General features: G+C 58.7%; 1 protein-coding gene across 1 annotated transcript; it reads right to left on the bottom strand.

Moving 5' to 3' along the window:
* Positions 1 to 453: 453 nt before the first annotated feature.
* PPEF1 (protein phosphatase with EF-hand domain 1) lies at positions 454 to 17,997 on the bottom strand. The gene is made up of 16 exons (XM_078618945.1): positions 17,937 to 17,997; positions 17,042 to 17,150; positions 16,529 to 16,608; positions 14,636 to 14,802; positions 13,579 to 13,693; positions 13,229 to 13,275; positions 12,019 to 12,185; positions 11,603 to 11,639; positions 10,150 to 10,299; positions 9,093 to 9,251; positions 8,527 to 8,712; positions 7,309 to 7,451; positions 5,451 to 5,557; positions 4,983 to 5,170; positions 4,131 to 4,218; positions 454 to 3,049 (listed from the first exon to the last, which is right to left on the bottom strand). The coding sequence occupies exons 1-16, from the start codon at positions 17,995 to 17,997 to the stop codon at positions 2,871 to 2,873; spliced, it is 1,983 nt and encodes a 660-aa protein (XP_078475071.1). The 3' UTR covers positions 454 to 2,870.
* Between the last annotated feature and the right edge of the window lie 760 nt (positions 17,998 to 18,757).

Genomic DNA, 18,757 nt, shown 5'->3' with positions numbered 1-18,757 from the left:
CTGACCCCACCTTGGAAATGCGGAATTCCCACCGCTGGCTCAGGCCCACGGCCAACTGGAAGCGGCGCGGATGCCCCCCCCCCCCCCCCCGAGTGGATGCACGGCGGAGGTTCACCGGGGCCGCCCTTGGCGAGCCCAGCACCGCGAATCACTCGGGGGGGGGGGGGGAGGGTGAAAGCAACGCGCAAGTTTGATCAGAACAGCGGCACTTGTTTATTTTGGCTGGCCGCGGCGGCCACTGTGAAGAAGTACGCACAACAGAGCCGTGGTCGGTGATCACGAAGCACCCCCCCCGGGTTGCACAGAGGTCGAGCGGCCCCTGGCGTTGTTCCCGAGCCCATCCGGCCGGAAGCGCTCACTCCGGGCCCAAGTGCCGAGGTCGCGCATCGCCCGTGGGGACTCGGACCGTGTTGGTGAACAGGAGGCAGATCTGAAACACGGCAGGACCAATACTTCTGCCTTGGCTGATCATCACTTTAATGCGGCTGGCTCACACGAAATAGATTTCTCTAAGACGATGGTGCTTTGCAAGCCGACTGGCTATCAACAAAGATTCGTTCGTGAAGCCATCCATATACACAGACACAGAGACAACTTCAACCGAGAGGAAGGTTATAGACGCGGCAATCATTGGCAAGATATCATCAACCACTTTGGGTCATGACTTGACTTGTGTTTTCTTGTCAATCAACCTCCACCGTCAGCAGTGTGCTGTGTGGAGCGGGGGTGCAGGGATTTCCTGGCGGCCCTTTGCTGCATTGGCACTGCTGCTGCATTGGCATTGCTGCTGCATTGACACTGCCGCTGCATTGACACTGCCGCTGCATCGACACTGCTGCCCCGCCCATGCTGCTGCTGCTGCTGACACACTTGGGCTACGCCCATCTCCAAACCTTTATCAACAGTTTGCCTTTAGAGGCTAACCCCTTTTCCTGATGACGACCGCTTGTGTTGCGATCGAAACGTCGTGATGTTTTTATGCACTTTATTTGTATCATTTTTTGTAAGTGACTTTACCGAAAGAACCAAAGAATACGTCGGCAAGAGTTTGATCGAATCACAGAGCACATTTTCGTCCAATCACAGGCCTTCTTTGGATTGTGCCTGCACCCCCCCCCCCATGTCGTCCAATCACAGACCTTTCCGAGGTGAGCGCTTACCCACTCGCGGTCCATTTCGATCAACCCTTGCCACTCATTCGGTTTCTCTGCAGAATTGTCGGATAAGGATTGGAGGTTATGGTTTAGGGTTACAGTTTAGGTCAAGGGGTGAGGGTGAGGAGTTTTTACGATTTAGTTTTTAGTGGTTAGGTGGAAGGGTTACATTTAGCGGTGTGGAGGTAAGGGTGACGACGAGAGTGCATCGCTGGGGTCGTAGCCCCGGCCCATAAATAAACCACAAAACACAGCAACTCAATATAGCGTATGAACAACAACACTCTGCATACGCTGCATTCCCTTTGGTAAGGACTCTACAAGCCACACGTGGAGCGTAAAACCACCAAAAAATATTTCCCCAATGAATATTTTTTGGGAAAAATCCGAACTTTGTCGCCGGTTTCCTTTCCTGATGCCCTCGCCTCGTGCTCCGGACTCACGATGCGGGGACCAATGGGGAGCCACTTAACCCGTGTGGGGGCGGTGCTAGTGGCCGAGGGGGCGGTGCTAGTGGCCGAGGGGGTGGGGCTTGCAAAAGTGGGCAGGGCGAACAGAGGGGGAAAGGGGGATTTTATGGCTCACCATGTGTCCCTTGGTTGAGACAGAATTTAGGAACCATTGTGTTCAGATGTCAGATTTAATCAATTGGCTTCTCAAGTTGAATGGGCCGGTGGTCTCAGCCCCATCGTTGATGAACACACAAAATGAAATTGAACAAAATCACAGCCCTTTGTCAATCTGGATGAAGGCTTCCCTGCGCTGTCGGTCATAGGAGCTGGTCTGACCAAACGTCACGGATGTTAGCCATAGCCAGGAATTGAACTCAGCTTGTCGAGTTCATAGCGCAAGCGTGTCAACCACTGCGCCACTGCTCCCGACACGAGCATCGTGTCAACCACAGTTTTGCCACGAGATTTGGCTGATTGCAGTTGTGTGAATTCAAACACGAGTTTTAGTGTCTGCTTGCAAGACACCTTCAAGGTGCTCGCCCCCAGCGGGGATGAAGAGGCCAATGAAGCAGGCATGGAAGGTGGTTCCGAGGCGTCGACTTCCACGAACCTTTCTCCCTGCTGCTGCACAGGGAGGTGGTGCTGCTTCGCGCCGAGCGTTCCAAACGGAGGTCTCCGATTGCTGACGTAGGGCTCTTGCAGGAGGTCGCTATGCATCTCCTTCCTGCGCAGCAGGTACTGCCGCTGAGGGATCTGACGGAGGCTGGAGAGCGATGGTAGTGTGGAGGTAGAGGTGGCGGTGGCGGTGATGGTGGTGGTGGTGGCATCACCGACGTCGTCTTCGTCTGGATCTTGGTAAAACACGGAGTCAGAAGCGAGCAATCGCAAGGTCACGAGTTCAAATCCTGAATGAGGGTTGACTCAGCCCATCATCATCCCTCCGGGGTGGGTACAATCAGTACCGTTGTGTGGTACGTTAACAGCGGCCGCCCAAATGGAGTGGACCAGACTGGCCGCCTGCCACGTGAATGTGGAATTTCCACCGCAGACCCGTCATGAGCATCAACCAAAGACCCGTATTCGGGAACCAAATTTTCAGAAGAAGCTCCCCGGCACGCGTGGGGGCGGGGGGGACAATAATTGGCGGCGTCGTCGCGAAAATCGCGCGGCACGTCCACGGAAGACGCATCCGGAGCGGGAGATGGGGAGACCGATTCCGCCGCTCCGTCTCCCTCGGTGTGACTGCGGGAGCGGAGGGGGGAGGCTACTGCGGCTTGTCGGCCAGGCGGAACGCCTCGAGGAACTCGTTGAAGTCGATGGAGCCGTCCTGGTTGAAGTCGATGGAGCGGGCGAGGCCGAGGACGTCGTCGTCGCTGACGCCCTCCTGCACGTGAGAGCTCAGCAGGCGCCACGCCTGGCGGAACTCCTCGAAGGAGATGAAGCCTGCATCCGGGCGGGGGAGAGACACGCGTAGACACGCGAAGACAGAGAGACACAGGGAGACACACGGAGACACACGGGGATACAGAGAGACACATGGAGACGCGGAGAGACACACAGAAATAGAGACACATGGAGACACGGGGAGATGGACACACGGAGACACGTGGAGACATGAAACGAGATGAGGTCTGGCTAGGGAGGAGAGACACGGAAATATGCGGAGATGTGGAGCGAGATGAGACTTGCTTAGATAGAGACACGGAGGCATGTGGGGACACGTGGGGGCACGTGGGGACACGTGGAGGAGACTCGCACACGGGGTCAGAGGCGACCCTCTCTAATCCCACGTGACGCTGAAAATCGCGAGGCACGGGAAAAGCGTCCGTCATAGGCGATGTGACGAGCGGTCGGTATTCACGGCCAGGCAACGGATTCTCACGAGCGCGACGACCCTGCCCAGAGCCGTCCTCTGTCAGCTTCGCCGTTACGAGGCCAACCCGCCGCCAGACGGGTGAATTCGTCTGGCTGTGTTCGGGTGGCGGAGGGCCTTACGACACAAATCTGGGCCAGATCATTACCGTGGCGGCCTGGCCCACGAATCGAACTGCGGACTCGGGATATCATCTTAAACGTAATTTACACAGCGCCTTAACCAAGGGGCCTTACAAAGCGTTAACAACGGTACAACAACAACGACTCGTGTGTGAATGTAATGGTGGAGATTCGGTGAATTAAATGGATGAGAGGGAAGCAATGGGGGCGAATCTGTGATGCGTGAATTTCGGTGAAAGAGAGATTGATGACAGTAGGTGATGATGATTGGGGTGAATGAGTGATAGCCATAAAATTATCATTATTATTATTCTACCAGTAGATGATGATGGATTGAATGACTGAATGGGGAATGAATGGGGAATGAGTGATATAACGGTGGGTCGTGGGGTGAGCTAGAGAACAGCGAGTTGTCAGGCAGGAGCGGACACTCGTGAACAGGATGGTGCTGGGTAGCGAGGGGCGACACTCAAGACGTGAGGACGACTACTGGAGGGACGCTCTCGCGGCTGTCGCCGGCCGTGCCCACCCGAGTGGTCTTGGTCGATGGCGTGGAAGATGGACTCGAGGCTGTTGCGGTGCCGGTAGATCGTCTCTATGAGTCCCGGCTGCATGCTCTGCAACGACACGGTCCCAACAGCGGCCCTCACGGCACGGTAGCAACAGCGGCCCTCACGGCACGGTAGTAACAGCGGCCCTCACGGCACGGTAGTAACAGCGGCCCTCACGGCACGGTAGCAACAGCGGCCCTCACGGCACGGTAGTAACAGCGGCCCTCACGGCATGGTAGTAACAGCGGCCCTCACGGCATGGTAGTAACAGCGGCCCTCACGGCACGGTAGTAAAAGCGGCCCTCACGACACGGTAGCAACAGCGGCCCTCACGGCACGGTAGTAACAGCGGCCCTCACGACACGGTAGTAACAGCGGACCTCACGGCACGGTAGTAACAGCGGCCCTCACGACACGATAGCAACAGCGGCCCTCACGGCACGGTAGTAACAGCGGCCCTCACGACACGGTAGTAACAGCGGCCCTCACGGCACGGTAGTAACAGCGGCCCTCACGACACGGTAGCAACAGCGGCCCTCACGGCACGGTAGTAACAGCGGCCCTGGCTCGCACCCTCCCGTGGTGCCACTGCGTTGTTGATGCCGAGTGCCGTACTCCTTCTAGCGACGCTTGAACATTGCACCTTTGGGTCCGACCACGAACACCACCGCCAACACCGCCGACACGGCCACCACATCAGCACCGCCACCACGACCGCCGCCACCACCGCCACCACCACATCAGCACCGCCACCACCACCGCCACCACCACCGCCGCCACGTCACCGACACCGCGTCACCGTCGCGCTGCCGGCGCCGCTCTCTGCGCACCGAGTGCAGCTGCGTCTGCCCGGCGCGTCGCTCGGGGAAGCAGCCGGCGTAGGCGACGGAGCCGTCGGGCGCCGCTGGCGCGCCGCCGTCGGTGGCCCCCACGAGCTGCTGGTGGAGCGAGCGCCACGGCAGCCCCAGCTGCAGCTCCTGCTCCACGAGCAGCGCCCACTCCGACACGGACACCAAGCCTGGCACACACGGGGACAGGGGGACAGGGGGGAGAGAGGTTGGAGAGAAGAGAGAGAGGGGGTAGAGGGGGGAGAAGACAACAACAATAGCAACAATAACAACAATAACAATAATAACGACAACAATAACAACAACGACAAAAACATCAATAATAACAACAACAATAACGACAACAATAACGACAACAACAATAACAACAGCAATAACGAGAACAATAACAACAACAACCACAACAACGACAACAATAACAACAACACGAGGCGGGTTGAAGCGACCGACCTGTGTGCCCAGGGTCCGCACGCTCAAAGGCGGCCATCAGCTGACTGCGGTGAGCGAGCAGCTTCTCCTGCAGGGCCGCGATGGCCGACTGCTCCACAGCGCTCACCCTGCAAGGCATGGCACACATCGGTGTGTGTGTACACGTGTGTGTGCCCGATGGTACAAAATACCCAGGCAGGTGCTTAGTTTTGGTGGGGCTGATGGTAAGGCCCCACCTCTTAGTGGCACACTCCAGTCTCAGCAGCAGCGTCTCCAACTCCTCTTCTGAATGAGCAGCTATTACCAAATCATCGGCATACATAACGTGGTTGACCAATAGGGAGCCATCCCTTGATCGCACCCGGGCGTCGATCAGCCTCCCATTATATCTTTACCATTTGGTACAGATATAATGGGAGGCTGATCGACGCCCGGGTGCGATCAAGGGATGGCTCCCTATTGGTCAACCACGTTATGTATGCCGATGATTTGGTAATAGCTGCTCATTCAGAAGAGGAGTTGGAGACGCTGCTGCTGAGACTGGAGTGTGCCACTAAGAGGTGGGGCCTTACCATCAGCCCCACCAAAACTAAGCACCTGCCTGGGTATTTTGTACCATCGGGCACTCCGCCCCCACAACTCCCAATCGGTGATGGGGCAGTTGTGGAGAGAGTGGAGAGTTTCCCGTACCTGGGCAGTGTGCTCATGACCGGCTCCAGTTTATCAGCAGAGGTCTCACTCCGAATCAGTCGAGCGGCAATATCTTTTCATCGGTTGCGTAACGCTGTGTGGAAGCTACCTGGTCTGTCGCTCCGCACGAAGCTTCAGGTCTTCTCGGCCACGGTCATTCCCTCCCTTCTCTACGCTTGCGAAACGTGGACCCCCCTAGTGGAGCATCTTCGCCGGTTGGAAACATTTAGGCTGGCCTGCCTACGATCCATCCTGGGTTTAACCAGGCTGGATTGTGTGAGGAGCTCACAAGTCCTTGAAAGATCTGGGCAAAGTCCCATCAGTGAGCTCCTCCGGCAGGCAAGGCTGCGTTGGCTGGGTCATGTAGCCCGCATGCCCAGCCACCGCATGCCTAAACAGCTTTTGTTCGGCCGGATCCAGGGGGCTAAACGGGCGCGGCACGGGCTAGAGAAGAGATGGAGTGATGTGGTACAGGAGGACGTGGAGCTGAGTGGACTTGCCGATGACTGGTACCAGCGGTGTCAAGATCGGCCTCAGTGGAGGAGGCTCGTAAAGGACGCTACTGGGCAGTTGGAGGCAGTCGCCCTCCAACAACAACGGAGGGCGGAGGAGCGACGCTCACAACAACGAGCGGAGCGCCGGGTGGCTAAAGCACAGCAAGTCGGCACAGTAGGGGGCACAGGTGGTGCATCAGCCAGTCATCTCGGTCATCTCGGTCAGTCGACCCGTGGCACCTGGGTCTGCCCCGTGACCTCCTGCCAGCGGGCGTTCGACACTTCACGTGGCCTCAGGGTGCACATGGCCTGGCACAAGCGTCGTGGTGACGTCACCTCCACTTAGTGGCGAATGGCGGTTGTTGTTGTTGTGTACACGTGTGTGTGTACATGTCTGTGTGTCTCTGCGTGTCTGTCTGCGTGTGTCTGTGTCTGTCTGTGTGTCTCTGTGTGTCTCTGCGTGTCTGTGTGTGTCTGCGTGTGTGTCTGCGTGTGTCTGTCTGCGTGTCTGTCTGCGTGTGTGTCTGCGTGTGTGTCTGCGTGTGTCTGTCTGCGTGTGTGTCTGCGTGTGTCTGTCTGCGTGTGTGTCTGCGTGTCTGTGTGTCTGTCTGCGTGTCTGTCTGCGTGTCTGTGTGTCTGTCTGCGTGTGTGTCTGCGTGTGTGTCTGCGTGTGTGTCTGCGTGTGTCTGTGCGACCTCTGTCTCAGGGTGAGCTTGCGAGTGGCCTTGCCCACTTGGTACTGCACAAAGCTGGGCGTGAGCTCGGGCCCCAGGCGCATGTAGGCCCCGCGGTTGCTGCCCACCTCGTAGTAATTGGAGGCAGAGAAGATCGTGATGACCTGCGGGGGATGCAGCAGCAACAGCGGTGGATGGGTGCAGGAGTGAGGGGTTGATAGTGGGTGGGTGGAGTGAGTGGGTGGGTGGGTGAGGGAGTGGGTGGGTGGTTCGGTCATTGATTGAGTGGGTGAGTCAGTGGGTGGGTGGGTGAATGAACGGGTAGATGATTGAATGAGTGTGTGGTTGTTTCCATGAGGCTCCTGCCAGGTCTTGCAGTGGGGAGTGATGATGATCATGATGATTGCTTTCTACGATCCCACTCGATTAATTTGCGGTGCCATTCAGCACATTTGGGCCGTGACTCCGGCACGGAAATAGCAAACGCTGCGGCAACGACTTCATAACAACGACGAGGATGTGAACTTGGAGAGCGCACACAGCGTTCGGGTCGGAGGCACGAGGAACCGTGGACAAGCAGGAAGGCAGCTGCCAACAATTGCCCAAGTGTTGCGGTCCTCGATGTGTGCAGATGTTTTAGGGCATTTCACAAGCGTTGATAAATGCGGGAGGAAATCAAAGCACCCCCAGAGAAAACTCGCGGACGCGAGGCAGCGCAACACTCCATCCCGTACAGATGGGGCGGAGGGAAAGGAGTCCACACTCGCTGGGACGCCAGGTCCTGGCGAGCGAGGGGAACCGGCATCCAGATGGGACGGGAGCTTCACGACGTTTGTGCGATCCGCCAACCCTCGCCTCCGCCGTCCGCCAACCCTCGCCTCCGCCGTTTGCCTCGGCGTGTGCTCGCCTGCTCTCACCGCGGCTGGCAAGCGCGAGATCCTTTTAGCTCTGGTTTATTTTTTTGACAAATTTGGACCATTAGCCCTTGAATCAATGTTGTCTGGCTTCCTCGCGACTCTACACTCGAGTTTCAGTCATACCGGATGATCGCTACGAGAGTGATCGTCACCCCCTGCACAGACAGACGGACAACCTGGACAGATGGATGGACAGATTGACAAACGGACGGATGCACGGATGGACGGATGAGCACATGGATCGACGGACGGACGGACAGGCGAGCGGACGGGTGGACGGACGGAAGGACAAACGGACGGAAGGCCACATGGACGGACTTGCCTGGCCCCCGTGCGTGCGCTCGTATCCCTCCTGCTTGCACTCGTGCGACCGCACCAGCAGCTGCAGGCCGTGGCGATGCAGCACGTCGCGCGTCACGTCCGGCCCGAAGTAGCAGCCCCCACCGCGGTACGAGTTGGGGGTGCAGCCATCCTGGGGCACGGGGTCACTCCACAGCACGTCCACCACCTGGCGAGAGAGAGTCGGAGAGAGAGAGACTGAGAGACTGAGAGAGAGACTGAGAGAGAGTGAGTGAGTGAGTGAAAGAGTGAGTGAGTGAGAGAGTGAGTGAGAAAGAGAGAGAGTGAGAGAGTGAGTGAGTGAGAGAGTGAGTGAGAAAGAGAGAGAGTGAGAGAGTGATAGAGAGTGAGTGAGTGTGAGTGTGGAGTTGCTGCATGATCTGCCGACTGCCTGTGAGACAGCAGCGAGAGTGGGTCAGAGGGACAGAAGAGTAAAAGTGAGGGGGGGAGAGCAACCCAGACCCGGGGCTTGAACCCAGGTGGCAATCATCTCCGACGCGGCCATTCCGACGCCGGACACGGCCGCGTGGACGCCGCGCCCCACGTGACCTGCTTCCACTCTCCATCGAGGGCGACGTCGTCAGACACGGAGGAGTAGGCGGAGCGCTGTCGATGAGCGGGCGACGAGGTAGAGGAGGAGGAGTCGGCAGGGGGAGAGTCGAGGCCCCGAGTCGTCCGTCGCTTGGGCGGCCTGAGAGCCGACACGAACTGCGCAGACAGAGACGGAGATCCACACCCACCCCCCGCCCCCCGTGTGTGTACAGCCTCGACGGCCACGCGGCTTACAAACGAGACAAACAGCAGGGAAACTCCGCACGGTGGGCGTCATCGTCAGCCGGGTGGTGGGGGTGGTGGGGGGGGGGGGTAATGAGGGGAGTCGTGGGATTGGGAGGTGGGGGTGATGGGGGTGATGGGGGAGTGGGGAAGAGATGGAGGGGTGTGGGTGATGAGGCGGTGTAGGTGATGGGGCAGTGGGTTGGGGTGAGTGGGATGGTGAGGGTGATGGGGAGTGGGGGGGGTTACGGTGGGGGTGGTGGGGGTGTAGCGGTGGGTTGGGGTGAGTGGGAGTGATGGGGGGGGGTGGGGGTGGGGGTGGGGGGTTGGTGGGATGGTGAGGGTGATGGGAAGTGGGGGGGGGGGGTTACGGTGGGGGTGGCGAGGGTGGTTTGGGGTGGGATGTGGTGGGGTGGGTTGGGGTGAGTGGGGTGGGGTGGGTTCGGGTGAGTGGGGTGGGTTGGGGTGAGTGGGGTGGGGTGGGTTGGGGTGAGTGGGGTGGGGTGGGTTGGGGTGAGTGGGGTGGGTTGGGGTGAGTGGGTTGGGGTGGGGTGGGGTGAGTGGGATGGTGAGGGTGATGGGAAGTGGGGGGGGGGGGTTACGGTGGGGGTGGCGAGGGTGGTTTGGGGTGGGTTGTGGTGGGGTGGGTTGGGGTGAGTGGGGTGGGGTGGGTTCGGGTGAGTGGGGTGGGTTGGGGTGAGTGGGTTGGGGTGGGGTGAGTGGGATGGTGAGGGTGATGGGGAGTGGGGGGGGTTATGGTGGGTTGGGGTGGGGTGGGGTGGGTTGGGGTGAGTGGGCGTGGGGTGAGTGGGCGGGGCGAGCTGGTGGGCACCCGGTGTCGGTCGATGCGGGCGAGCAGCTCCAGGTCGGTGGCTGCCGACAGCCCCCCGTGCACCACCAGCGCCTTGCCGTCCACCACGGTGGCGAGCGGCAGCCAGCTGAAGAGGTCCCGCACGACGCGCACCATCAGCCGCCCGTGCACCTGCGGACACGACACCGGATCTCGGCCACGCCGGCCTGGCATCTCCGACACGGCCATGGTGGCAAACGCAGAAGCGGCGTACACAGGGTGGATCTTGGCCTCCTCTATGTCCAGATGTCTGGGTCGAGGGAGGGAGAGCCCCCACCGCACGCCACCTGCCGACCACAGCCGTTACTGGGCGCCATGGTGGCTAGGAGATGTTAACTACCTCGCCTGGTCTACAGGAGGTCGTGGGTTCGATCTCGACCCTGGCGCCTGCTGTATATTTGGAGTTTGCGTGTCTCTCCCTGTGGTCACGTGGATTTTTCTCCGGATCCTCCGGTTTTTCCCTCCAAATTTAGAATCAACGTCACGGGTTTAAAGTATTTGGCTGCTATACATTTCGACGTGATAAGCCACTTCGTTGAGCTATAATTTGTGATAGCCAGATAGTTTCTGAAAAATAACTAAATAGCTCAGTGGGCCTGACCTGATAAAATAAAACGTCTTAAGTTAATAGTTGAATAGAGAGAGATCCAGCCCAGGAATTTTACTTTGGACCCAGGATCTCTGTGGTACCAGCTCAGTATCTCCGACGTGGCCATTGTGAACCCCGAGGGAGAGACAGAGACCCACCCCAGGGCTTGAACCCAGGAACTCAGTGTCGTAACCCCTCCCAGCACCCAACACAGCCAAGTGTAATACATTGCCGCAGAGTGTACGAGCGTTTAACGTGTCTCTTATGATTGTTTCGGCTCGCACCGATGAGTTAAGAGTACATTCCTCACTCACCCACTCACCATGGTGGGTGAGTTATAGTGCGACTCTCACTCACCCACTCACCCACTCACCCACTCACTCACTCACCCACTCACTCTCCCACTCACCCACTCACTCTCCCACTCACTCACCATGGGGGGTGAGTTAGAGAGCGACACTCACTCGCGCACTCACCCACTCACTCACTCACTCACCCACTCACTCTCCCACTCACTCACCATGGGGGTGAGTTAGAGAGCGCCACTCACTCGTGCACTCACCCACTCACTCACACACCCACTCACCCACCCACTCACTCACCCACTCACCCACTCACCCACCCACTCACTCACCCACTCACCCACTCACTCACTCACCCACTCACTCACTCACTCACCCACTCACTCACCCACTCACCCACTCACTCACTCACTCACCCAGGTAGCAGCGACCAGATTGGCGACCGCTTCGCTTGGCGCTGCGCCAAGCGTCGTCAGGTCAAGGCCACGGGCACTCGGACAAAGCGACGCAAACGCAATCGGGACAGGCAGCCGCGCCACGCTACCTTGTACTTCATCAGAATCTCCTTCGTGAAGCCGTAGCTGAAATGAGACATCAGCAACAGCCACAGCAGCAGCAATAATTTATTAGGATGTTGTTTAATATATTTTAAATGCATTTGTGTATTTGGGCAAGTCTATTGGGTGTAGATCGCCGCCTCTTGCCCGCAGGCTTCGGAAACGCCAACACGGCAGGAGGCACGTGGGGGACGCGAGCTGCCGCGCCGAGAAGCGCGGAGAGGCGCACCGGGTCGGGGATCGCGGCGGGAGGCGGGAGAAGGTCAAGGGTCACAGCGGGAGACGGGAGAGGGTCAAGGGTCACGGCGGGAGACGGGAGAGGGTCGGAGATTTCACGCGGGTCAGAGGGAGGGCCGTAGGGAGGGGAATGGGAGAGGGGAATGGGGGTGGCCGGGCGGCTCACCGCATGTTCATGACGTAGTCTTCGTGGTTGCCGCGGTTCAGGAAGACGTCGTGTGGGTGGGCGAGCAGGAAGGCGAGCAGCACGAGCAGCACCTCCAGCGAGCGCGAGCCGCGGTCCACAAAGTCGCCGTTGAAGATGTACGGCCGATCGACACCCGGCAGCCCGTTCTGGGCGCCCGCGCAGGACGCACGCAAAGACACAGACAAAAATCCCCCACGTAGCCTTAACAGACTGTAGGGGCAAGTGCTGTTAGCAAGCTACACCTACGAAGGCCGGCACGGCACACGAGGGGGTGGGTGGCCAGCACCACGCCCGGCCGCCTTTGTCTCTCTAGTGGCGATGTTTACTACACACGGCACCGGGTACTCATTTGAGGCTGAGTCGACCTCGGGGAGGCCCAGGACCGGTTCAGATAATCGTCACCGGTATTGGTCGTGAGCGGGAATCGAACTCGGGTCGCCGGGTTCGTAGCGCAGCGTAGCGCTCACCGCGACACAACCGCTCCCCACCCCTGTTCATACAAACACGTACACACACGCACACACACGCGCACACGCACACACACGCACGAGTGCGCATGGGAGGCAAAGTGTCCACCCAGCATATCCTGCGTGATTCGCTAACGCGTGTACAACGTTTCAGGCCACAGCTCTTCGCCGAATACACGCGGACGCCTCGCTGCAGGAGGGGGGGGGGGCGTCACCGAACGTGCGGCCTGAATCCCAACCCCCTCGAGGCCATGCACGGCACGATTGGTAAGTGGATTGCAGTTGTATTAGTTGTGTTGGTTGTGTTATTTGTGTTAATTGTGCTCGTGCACCACTGCTAACGCAGAGGAGTGGGAGACTGGGCTCCACGCAATGAACGTAGCGAGCGATCGAGCGAGCGGACGAGTGACTGAGCGAGTGACTGAGCGAGTGAGCGACTGAGCGAGTGAGCGACTGAGCGAGTGACTGAGCGAGTGAGTAAGTGAGTGACTGAGCGAGCGAGTGACTGAGCGAGTGAGTGGGTGACTGAGCAAGTGAGTGACTGAGCGAGTGATCGAGAGAGTGGGTGAGTGAGTGAGAGAGAATGAGCAAGCGAGCGAGTGACCGAGCGAGTGAGTGGGTGACTGAGCGAGTGATCGAGAGAGTGGGTGAGTGAGTGAGAGAGAGAATGAGCGAGCGAGCGAGTGAGTGACCGAGCGAGCGAGTGAGTGGGCGCTCGTCACCTTGTAGAAGATGAGGAAGAGGTCGTCCAGCTGCCCATGGAGGTCCCCTGCAGACGCAGACATCGCAACGCTGCACTGCCTTGATATCAGAGTAGACTGCAATGCATTGCATTACATTGCATGAATCTAGAGGATGTAACATTGAATGGCATTGTATTGATAATGGGGTATAAATCGCAATGCATTGCGTTGCATTGTATGACATCGTATTCTATGATCTTGCTTCGCGTCGCGGGGACATTTCAGTTCATCGCGACGCACCGCACCGTGCCGCACCACTCGCGTTCACGCCGCACCGCCCTGCACCGCACCGCACCACGGTGCCGTCGCCGCAGTGCCGCGGGCCGTACCGCACACGGTGATGTCGCGCCTGTTGGCGGTGGAGGCGTGGCGCACGGTGGGCAGGTGGTGCAGCAGGCTCCGGGCCTCCAGCAGCAGGCGCAGCGCGAAGCGAGCGTGCAGCACCTGCGGGGCGGGGGAGGTGGGGGGGGGGGGGGAGGTTGGAGGGGGGGCAATGGGCGGGGGACTTGACCCGCCAGCCGGGACTTGACCTCGCGACCTTTGTGAGCCGCTCGCTCGCCACGATGGAGCTTTACACGACGCTCCCCTCTGAAGAATCGGAATAAAAAGAAGAACTGGGTGGGGGGGGGGGTAGCAGCCTCAGCCCCACAGCCAATCATTGCCCCTCCAGAACCAGGACGGCTCGTCGTCGGCGGCTTCGCTCTCGTGCACCACGTGACGATTTACAGTCGATCTTCGATTATCCGGCCGCTTCCAACACGAGCCGGCGGTCCCGGGCCGATCCGGCGTCAGCGGCAAAACCGCTCCGAAGGCCGCGAGCGGTCCGGCGAGCGGCACCACGTACAGTACATTGTACACTACATACAGCTTAGACGATGGCAATATTGTGTGTATGCATAACCCCGTTCAGAGTCTTAGAGATTGGAGAGGTAATTACGGTACAGTAAATACGGTAACTTTTGACGGTAGGATATTTATTTTTTGTTTATTTAAGCCAGTTTCATATCATAAACTAATTTAAAACACCAAAAATATATAACAACACCGAAAAACACGTCATACAAGAACGTGCAAAAATAAGCCATTTAAAAATAATGATGATGACGTAGTGATTATATTATCCCACGTTTGTGAAAATCTGACCCCCACCCCCCCCCCCCCCCGAAAGCCGCCGGATAATCGATAACGGACTTTCATTTTCTTGTTGGCGGTGTTGCGTGACGGAGAGTCCTAACGGCCAAAATCATTGACGATGAATCATGACATTGGCTGCGAGACCCAACGTGTTGAGTCTGATGAATCTCTCCAGTGCCAGGGCGTGAGCCCAGGCCCACGACGCCGCCGGCTGGGCGTCTCCCGGCCCCCGTGACGCTGCTCGCCGCTTGCCTGCTTCTTCTTGAAGGCGTTGACGAGGGCCACGGCCTGGCCGGGCGCGAGCGGGAAGTCGAGCCGCGGGCCCGTGTAGTCGCCGGGCACCTGGATGGCGTCGCACAGCGCCGACTCCTCCTCGCAGCTGCCGCCCGGGGGGCACCTGAGCCAGCGTGGAACCTCGTCTGCGCACGGCACGCCGCAACATTTCCTTCGCCGTCGCCGCCGTCGTGGTTCTAACAATCGCGATCCGGGTCGACCGGGAGAGAGAGCGGCCGCTGGGCCGGCTCACCGGCCCCGCACCGCGGGTGGCGTCGCCGCCGGCAAACCCCGAGGGAATCCACGCCGCACGTGGAGACAGCGTGGCAGTCGCCACGTGGGCCACGGGGACGCCTGACTTGGGACTTGCTTTAGGGTTCCGGTTAAAGTTGTCATCGTCAGCATTGTGACTGCTAAACTAAACTACTGCATTTTTAGTTTATTATGTTTTATTTTTATTATTTTATTACTTCCCTTCTACGTGACTTTACCGAAAGAACCAAGAAGATGAATCCCTGCAGTCACGAAAGCTTTAAATCGAAATTTACTGCATTTTTACATTACCAGGTAAGGCCCAATGAGCTCTTTTTGAGAAGCGACCTGGCCACAAATGAAAACTCAACGAAGCTATCAGTTAGAGGGGAAAACCGGAGGACCCGGAGAAGAATCACGTGACCACGGGGAGAGACGTGCAAACTCCAAATATACACGGTCATGACGCCAACATCATCAGAATTTCGACTGCTCTACGATGTATCGGTGTGCACCGCCAGCTGATATTATTATTATTTTATCATCACAATTACAGAACCCTTTGCTCTGTAACAGAAAATAAGAAACATCCCTCATCTTCATGCTCTGCTCGCATTCCCCCTGTACTGGGAGCACTGAACAGAATCTGCTGTTACGTAGTAATAACAACCTCACTAGTAATAGTGAGGTTGTTATAAATTCTCTAGGATTTTAAGAATAATCCAGCGAAAGAATTAGATTAATAGAAGCAACAAATGGAAGAGTTGAAGCGATTTAAAATGAGCCGTGTCAGTCTTCTGCATGCGTTCCTCCCACGTCTCCAGTTAGAGAGTTGGGGCGGACAGGAGCCCAGCCAGCAGCCAGCCAGGAATCTCGAGGCATAGATTATTTTTTTTATCGCAGTGTGATACAAACTCCACTCACTCATGAAGACAAAACGACTCCCCTTATAGTCTGCACAGGCTATGAAGGCGAGTACAGCCAACAAGGGAGCAAGTGGCCAGCACCACGCCTGACTGCCGTTGTCTGCCGAGTACCAATGTTGACGCACCACACCAGTTGCTCACTCAGGGCGGAATCAACCTCCAGGATATGTGTCACTTGTGTTGGTTGTGAGCGGGAATCGAACTCGGGTCGCCTCGTTCACAGCGCAGCGTGCCGACTGCTGTGCCACCGCTCCCCAAAGACAAAGATCACCCATATAGACATTAGCAGACTTTTGGGGCAAGTGCTGTTAGCGAGCACCTATGAAGGCCGGCAAAGCACTCGAGGGAGTGAGTGGCCAGCACCACGCCCGGCTGCTTAACAGCGATGTTAACACATCGTACCAGGTATTCATTTATAGCTGAGTGGATCTAGTGGAGGCCCAGGACCAGTTGAAATATTCGCTTCTGCTCTTGGTCGTGAGCGGGAATTGAACTCGGGTCGCTGGCTTGGCAGCGCGGCACCCTAACCACCACACCCACTCGCTGGCTCGCTCACACGCTCGCTCACACGCTCTCTGCAGAACGCGTGCGGGGGGGGGGATCATACAAACTCCACGCAGAGAAGCACCCGAGTCGGGAATGGAACCCAGGCGGCCGTAGCCGTGAGCGAGGTGCGGAGGCCGCTGGGACTCACCCCCCTCTCCGCCAGCGCCGCTCTCCCCCCGGCTCCCGCAGTGTGTGCTGCTCGATGAGCGAGCTGAAGAAGTTGTGAAGCTGCCACGCAGAGGGACAGAGGCGGCCGTGGTGCAATAACAACGAGGACGGCGACGACGTTCAGCCCCTTGTCAGTCGACTGCCGGACGAAGGCCTCCCCGAGACCGTGCCGGCCACGGGGGATCTTTGGCCGCGCTTCACCACGCCGGCCGGTGCGGGTCGGCGAAGGGGCGATGCGGGATCGGTGAAGGTGTCTGCGAACGAGGCCCGGGTCGCGGCGGCGCTGGCCACCACCGCCGCGACCCGGCCCCCGGCCCCCCGCGCTCGGCACAGCCCGGACCGGCGACGGCCTCGTGGGATCTCCGGAGGCCTCGTGGCCTCGCGCCCCCCCCCGCCCCCCCCCCGTGCACCCCGCCCCCGCGCCCCCCCTCCCCGCGCCCCCCGCGCGCCCCCCCCCCGTGCCCCACGTGCCCCCCGCGCCCCCCCCCCTCACCTTGAGCTGGTCCTGCTCGGCCGCGTACTCGATGGACTGGAAGATCCTCCAGGTGCACTGCCGCCGCGCCTCCAGCCGGGCCACGTGGCGCCGGTACCAGCGCTGGATCAGCACCGCCGACTTCATGGCTGCGGCGACGGCCACGACGCAGCAGAAGCGCGAGGGAGGTCGCCACGTCACATGTTACACGCAGAGCACGTCACATGTTACACACAGAGAACGTCACATGTTACACACAGAGCACGCAGACTCACATGTTATACACAGACCACGTCACATGTTACACACAGAGCACGCAGACTCACATGTTACACACAGACCATGTCACATGTTACACACAGAGCACGCAGACTCACATGTTACACACAGACCACGTCGCATGTTACACACAGAGCACGCAGACTCACATGTTACACACAGACCATGTCACATGTTACACACAGAGTACGCAGACTCACATGTTACGCACAGACCACGTCACATGTTACACACAGAGCACGCAGACTCACATGTTACACACAGACCATGTCACATGTTACACACAGAGCACGCAGACTCACATGTTACACACAGACCACGTCGCATGTTACACACAGAGCACGCAGACTCACATGTTACACACAGACCACGTCGCATGTTACACACAGAGCACGCAGACTCACATGTTACACACAGACCACGTCGCATGTTACACACAGAGCACGCAGACTCACATGTTACACACAGACCACGTCGCATGTTACACACAGAGCACGCAGACTCACATGCTACACACAGACCACGTCACACAGACCAGTGACACAGTCATAGACCGCCCCCCGCCAGAGAGGAGGGCGCGTGTGGGATGAGGGACGAGGGGGACGAGGGGGACGAGGGGGACGAGTCGACCACCAACCTCTCTGGGTCTTGCTCAAGGCGGCCGGCTGGCGGCAGCGGCTGGACGAGCCGCAGCCCATGGCGTGGGCGGGCCCCCCTTGCCGAGTCGGCGGGGGGCCCTGGGCCGCTCGCTCGCAGCCCCCCTCAGCCCCCCCTCAGCCCCCCCTCAGGCCCCCCTCGCCCCCCCCCACCCGACCGGCAGGGCGCCCCTCACTGCCGCCCCTGGGGCTCTGCGTCTGCGGGGAGAGCGGAGACCCGAGTTCGACTCCCGCTCACGGCCACCGGCGACGTTTATCTCGACCGGTCCGGGGCCTCCTTCCCCTAGGTCGACTCAGCCTCAAACGAGTACCCGGTGCGGAGGGTAAACATCGCCACTGGGGGAGACAAAGGCGGCCGGGAGTGGTGCTGGTCACCCACCCCCTCGTGTGATGTGCTGGCCTTGAAAGGTGCTCGCTAACAGCACTTGCCTGTAAAAGTCTGTCCAGGTTACATGGGGGATCTTTGTCTTTGTGTGTCCGTCTGCGTATCCAGCAATCCAGGACAGCCAGCCCCTACCCAGAGCTAGAACCCAGAGCTAGAACCCAGAGCTTGAACCCAGAGCTTGAACCCAGAGCTTGAACCCAGAGCTAGAACCCAGAGCTTGAACCCAGAGCTTGAACCCAGAGCTAGAACCCAGAGCTTGAACCCAGAGCTTGAACCCAGAGCTTGAACCCAGAGCTAGAACCCAGAGCTAGAACCCAGAGCTAGAACCCAGAGCTTGAACCCAGAGCTAGAATCCAGAGCTTGAACCCAGAGCTTGAACCCAGAGCTTGAACCCAGAGCTAGAACCCAGAGCTAGAA

This window comes from Lampetra planeri, chromosome 60 (genome assembly GCF_965212315.1).
Source record: "Lampetra planeri chromosome 60, kcLamPlan1.2.h2, whole genome shotgun sequence".
Taxonomy (NCBI): domain Eukaryota; kingdom Metazoa; phylum Chordata; class Hyperoartia; order Petromyzontiformes; family Petromyzontidae; genus Lampetra; species Lampetra planeri.
This window is presented reverse-complemented; position numbering and strand designations above follow the sequence as displayed.